Below are 6,194 nucleotides of genomic sequence, written 5' to 3' on the forward strand. Positions count from 1 at the left end.
GAGACTCCAGTCACAACGGTCAGAGTGTCAGGATGGTGCTCTTGTCACTCATAGGACTCTGGCTTCTGTAACGCCACGTGATAACTCCAGACATCATCAGCGGTGGCGCCCTGGGGGCAGTTTAGATTCCTTCTAGGTGAGGAATTTCACTAGATCCACATTGTCAGATCTTGGGTGGTGAGGCGATTGTGAGGTCTAACTCTGGCTAATATGTAAAAGCAGGTTGACAGTGTTTCCATGTGTAAGTCATACATCAACAATAGGCTGGAGCCAGGCGGTGGTGGCGCACGCCTTTAATCCCAGAGGCAGAGGCAGTTGGATCTATCTCTGTGAGTTCCAGGCCAGCCTGGTCTACGGAGCGAGTTCCAGGACAGCTAGGGTTATGCAGAGAAACCCTGTCTCATAAACAAAACATACGGATAATGCTGTGCTGGAGCTCGTGTGGGCAGTACGTCCCAGCACTCGGAGTGGGAAGGGAAGAAGAGTCTGAGGTCAGCCTGGGCTACATGCCTGTTTTTAAAAGAATGTTACTCGCACTTGGGTATGTGTGTAGAATGCATAGGAAGACAGAGGGTAGGAATCAAATACCAACTCCTATAAGTGCAATATCAAATGATAAGATCAGTATCAAAAGTTCTGCACATGCTCTTTATTAAGAATTTTAGACTCAATGTGGAGACAGTTTTCAAAATATAGTCGTCATTTTTTTTAGCTATGCTTTCTCTGTGGCTCCTGGGCTGTGTGCCCCTTGACAAATAGGAAACCCTCATACACTAGAGATGGTATTTTTAGCTGCAGAGAAACCGCCCTGCATGTTGTAAGTGACTCCTCAGAGTTTGAAGCAAATATGCCGAAAGTATTGCCTGTAAGTCTTGTGTGGTTGAGCCAGTACCAGAAAGAGTAAACAACACTATGATAGGTCAAGACATGAACACGTTCAGTGTGGATGATCACACTTCCTTTTTAAGCTTTTCCGAGCTGTCTTATTACCGGGTATCCTTTCCTGCTCTCATCGTCCCGCCTCTGTTTACATCTGCCTCGTTTTCCTGAGGACATGGACGGCAGAGGAACATTCCAGCACAGCTGCAGCTCTCTGTTCCCTTCCCTGCACAGCCACCATCCTGGGGACAGCTGTCTAACACTGTAACACTGACAGTCTGAGATACTAACATCCCCATCGCTCAGTCTGCCTTGTTTTCCTCGCCATGACTTCTGTGTTCTGTGGGGGACTTCAGCTTTGTGTTTCCTCTTCCATCACGAAGCCGTTTTCTTCAGGAGGTTTCCTTTAGGTCAGTCATAATAAAACACTGGAGGAGGAAAGCAAGTGAGAGCCTTGGCTAACTGAAGCATGTCTACCTCCTCATAGATACATAGGTACATAGATGTCCAGCCATGAGTAAAGTATGTCAGTGGAATAGTGGGGAACACGGGCAAAGTCTCACGTGGTCTCTGCACTGGTCACACACAGGGAACGCCAATCCAGGGAAGCAAGCTGCGACTCCCAGGGTATCTATCAGGGAAAGGCTTCCACTCCGGGGAGGACAGAGCCTTGATTACAGCAGCAGCTGCCAGAGTCCGAACACAGCTTGCCGGTGAGTGTGGCCATTTCTTTCTTGAACAATGACCTCGGGCTTAAAGTTCCCTCTCTTCCTCATTTGAAAGGGAATTTTTTGACAGTACGGTATTCTTTTGACGTGAAATGAAGCCCTAATCCTCCAACAAAGACAGGGTAAATGACTCCTAGCAGAGTGACTAGGAGTCTGTTTGGACAGCACCCAAGGACGCTGGGGCATAAACATAGCCCAGCACTGCACCCCTCGCTCTGGGAACCTCTTGCCACTTAGGGAGTGCACGGGGCTGTGCCAGGTAACCATTACTGGCCCTTCCATCAAAGACTAATGAATTTAATGACATTTCAGCCCTACCAAGCTCTGAGCTCAACATGAGGGACACTTCACACATGATTTAAGTCACGTCCCCTCAGACAAGACTTATACCTGAGGGTCTGTGGGCACCTCAAACAAGGGGTGCTCTTTGTGTCCACCTGTAACGGACACGTATTAAGTTTTAAATGGGGTAAGTCCAACCTTACCTTTGGGGTGCCAGTCTCGATGTCGCTCTTCAACGTTTGCTCAGGATGAGGCTGCCTGCCCTTGTGTGATAACGAGAAGCCACAAGACCAAAGGGCTTGTATGCGAATGCTGAGCCCTAGACAAGCATGTTGAGATTAAACGTGGCGCCTCTGTCTCCTCTCTCAGAATCCAGGAAGACTCCAAGCCGCCCTGGAAGCAGAGCTGGCAGCAAAGCTGGCAGCAGGGCCAGCAGCCGCCGAGGCAGTGACGCATCAGACTTTGACATTTCGGAAATCCAGTCTGTGTGCTCAGACGTGGAGACTGTCCCACAGACACACAGACCTGTGCCCCGAGCAGGTTCTCGGCCGTCCACAGGCAAGCCGTCTAAGATCCCCACGCCCCAGAGGAAGTCACCTGCCAGCAGACTAGACAAGTCTTCGAAGAGATAGTGCACCGGGCGCCAACAAGCCCTCCCCCGAGCATTTATTATTTAAGTGAATGATGTAAAATATGATGTAGAGATTACTGTGAAATATTGCAGGAGGCAAGTTTTAAATTCTGCAGATGGCCTTATTTGTGTATTTGTCTTTTTATTTGATCTGTATCACTTTTTGGTCAGATTTTCTGGGGTAAAAGTCACATCATATGTGATGAGGAAGAAAGAATTTAACATGAACTGATAATGTTCCTGCACCGTCGCGTGTAGACACACACACTAAAGGCAGTTACTGTACCGACAGGTAAGTCTCCATCCTCTGACAACCACAGCACTACATAGCTGACATTAAGGGATACCTCATGACGCTTCTTGTTTCTATGAAAATTCTGAACATCTGACAGACATAGCAGGGAAGTCTTTCTTTTGAGATGCTTTAACTGTAAATTAGAAGGAAAACAAAAGGAAAAACACATCAACACGCAGTTCTTCAAGCTGTAACCAACGGAGAACCCCAGGAGATTGCTTCAAGCAGCTATGGGTACCGTGGTGTGCAAGCACCTCCCAGCATCCTTGTTCCGTTGCTTTAGATGCAGCCAGACGTGCCCTGGGTTATCCGCCGTCTCTACTGTAAGAAGTGATGCAAAGTGCATTCGTATAAACGTGAGGTTTGCTTCGCTTGGGTGGACAGCAGCCCCTGTATCATTGAACTCATTTTGTAACAGCAATTTCGCTTGCAAAAAAAAAAAAAAAAGCTATGAAATAAAACATGTCCCTTAACTTCATTGCTATGGAATTAATTTTTTCCCCAGGGAAAATTGGTGTATTTTTTTATGAACAGTATCAATTTGGAGTGACCAAAAGATACTTTAAAAGTGGGTTTATTTTGATTTCTCATCTGGAATAATCATGTTCTGGTATTATATCTACTTATATTTAATAAATATGCATTTTAATTTATTATGTATACTCACATACTAGAGAAAGATATTAGTATGCATTTAATAAAACCTATTCACTTGAATATTTGGAATACTTGATTATTTAAAGTGAGCTTCTCTGTTTGTTTCCAAGGATATGCTAATAAGTCTGACAGGAGTGTGTGGGAGGTGTGAAAGGAGTTAGCGCTAGTGGGAACCCCCGCCTGTAGGTATTTTAATATGTTCTAATTATATGCCCACTAGTGGTAATGATCGTCAGGCTGCAATGGTCCTCAATTCTAGAGTCAAGGGAGACTTTGTTATATGAGTCACGAGGAAGCATGACAGAAGTGAGATCTGTAACAAGATGGCTGCTCTTACTGTTCGTGTTATGATAGTCTCCTACAGTCTGTGTGAGTTTTCTTTGTTTGTATTTAATCAAATTACACAATTTCCCTAAATAAGAAAATAGCACAAGCTGTAATTAGAAGAATGCAGGTGGCTCCTTTGGGCGTGGCAGATCACAACACCCTCTAACTGAGCACAGAGTTCAGAAAAGGGTAGTGTTGGTGTTCTGGTACCATGGAGAAAGGCTTGGTTTTTTTTTGTTTTGTTTTTTTCCCTGCTTGCTATATCATTCCTGAGAATTGGTGCCTTGTCTGTGCAGTGGCTGTGCTCTCCTGTCCAGGCAAGAAGATAATTCTAACCATGAGACGACGTGGTAGCAGCTCTTGCGTTTGATTACATCACCTAAAAAGGAAGCTTAAATGGCTCTTCCTTTAATGTTTTGCACAAATTCGGTTTTTATTTCAAAGACAAAGGAATGATTTTGTTTTCATCTGTCTGGATACTACTGCTGTTAAAAAGGTAAGGAGCGCTTGGGGCTGGAGAGGTGGCCTGGTGCTTAAGGGCACTGGTTGCTCTTACGGAGGATCTGGGTTTGGTTCTCAGCACCTACATGGTGGCTCACAACCATCTGCAACTCTGCTTCTAGGGGATCCAGTGCCTTCTTCAGGCCTCGTTGGGCATCACACATGTGCATAGCATACATGCATAACATACATGCAGTCAACCACTCATACACGTAAGATAACAATTTAAAAAAAAAAAGCTAGAGTCTCCTTTTTTGCTAATAAAATAAGATTTTTGAAGAAGGTGGGTGTTTTAAGGTAGTTCAGAGACGCCGTAAGAATCCTACCTGGCCATCACTGCCTTGGTAGAGACTACAAACCATTGGGGGTTTCCTTTCTCCATCTGAGTCTGCACTGCTCACAGAGTCCTGAGTGATCCTGAGCACAAAGCCCCCTACCCACCTCCACAGGGCCCTTTCTTTTTTTTTGGTCTACCCCCTTCATTTTCCCTTCTTCCTCAAAATGCAGAGCGTGGAGCCCAGGGCTGTGAAGCACAGGTGTACTCCCAGGCACTCCAAAGGTTAGGTCGCTAGAGTTCAAGGTCAGACTGAGCTACTTAGTTTTGGGCAGCGATTCAAAACTGTGTCCTTGGAGCTCCCCGCAGGACTTCCAGAGGGCTGAAAAGGCCCTGCCTCCCCACCCCTTTGGCTCATGTGATAGAGCTCACCCTAGGGATGGGTTTCACCCCAGCTCTTCAACGGAATTTTACATTTATGCCCTTATTTTCATTTATTGAAAATTAAAGTAATTTAGAGGTTAAATTTTGCAAATATTCCTCCCCCCAAAAAATATTCTCTTAGAATGTTACTATTCTTAAAATTTTAGCATTTTGCCCTGGGGTAAGGAGGACTAGGTTTAGTTGACATGATTTTGGAACCGATCTGCTTTTGGTCTCTGGACTCTTCTCACATGTTCCCCTGAGTAAACAGTTTTAAGGGTTTGTGTTATGGGGGATTAAGGCTACTTTCTGCGAATCTTTAGTCTTCTGAGTGAAAGAATTTAACAACTGGCTTAGAAGGAAACAGACGGTTCTATTCAAGTTTGAAGGAAACCGCAGGAACAGACACACTATTCGTTTTGTAGGCTGCCGGGAGGAGTGAGGTGGGGAAGGAAGAGGGATGATCTGCCTTTGGGTTAGGGTCCAGAAACCCAGTAGGATCAGCAATGGACGTGTTAATATTACAGCCTTGAAAGGAAGGGGATCCTGGCGGTCAGAAAACAGGGAATGCCTAGAGCTTGGGAGGGAAAGGCGTCCCAACAGAAGATTAGTGAAGCTGTGTTCTGGTGCAGGACGGCTTCCCCAGCCAAGCTACAGTCCTTCCTACGGGCAAGGGTTCCCTGATGCGACGTGTCAGCTCTGCTCTGCTCTGGGGAAATGTTACAGCCCTGCTCCAGCAAGGGAAAGGTTCCCCCACCACCACCACCCAGCAGCCAACAGGTTACAGTTCCTGCTCTGTTCCTGCTCTGATCCACTCTGCTCAGGTGAAAATGGTGACGTCCCTGCCTGACGTTTCTCCCCTCTAGAGAAAGAAAGTCTTTCCAACACAATCCAGGAGAGTGGCTGCCTCTGCCACTGTGGACAAAGGATAGCCCCAAACGGAACAGGTACAGGACTGATATAGGATCTCTTAGGGGTGGAGCTTTCCAACATGGAGATTTCCGGGGTGGGGATTCGTAGGATCTCAATTCCTGTGCTTGGGATAAGCTCAGAGAAAGATTGGTTTTCACGCTCAGGGATTGAGTTGAATTTCATCTCCTGAGGTGGTTAGGGGCACAGCGTGTTTCTTTGTCTCTGGTCTCAGGGCCAGGACTTTCCTTAACGGACCCTTTTTTCCCTACACCAAGTAGTACCAGA

At 46.1% G+C, this 6,194-nt stretch overlaps 1 protein-coding gene across 15 annotated transcripts in view; it reads left to right on the top strand.

Annotated features, from left to right (window-relative positions):
- Positions 1–3,532, top strand: part of Dst (dystonin) — a 399,168-nt gene extending 395,636 nt beyond the window's left edge. For all 15 annotated transcript variants that reach the window (XM_013351021.2, XM_026785512.1, XM_026785510.1 and 12 more), the window contains 2 exons: positions 1,469–1,592; positions 2,259–3,532. In XM_013351021.2, the coding sequence (XP_013206475.1) occupies positions 1,469–1,592; positions 2,259–2,521 (387 nt within the window). In that variant the 3' untranslated portion in view covers positions 2,522–3,532. The remainder of the gene's footprint in view (positions 1–1,468; positions 1,593–2,258) is intronic.
- Positions 3,533–6,194: the final 2,662 nt, after the last annotated feature.

Source organism: Microtus ochrogaster, linkage group LG2 (assembly GCF_000317375.1).
Source record: "Microtus ochrogaster isolate Prairie Vole_2 linkage group LG2, MicOch1.0, whole genome shotgun sequence".
NCBI lineage: Eukaryota > Metazoa > Chordata > Mammalia > Rodentia > Cricetidae > Microtus > Microtus ochrogaster.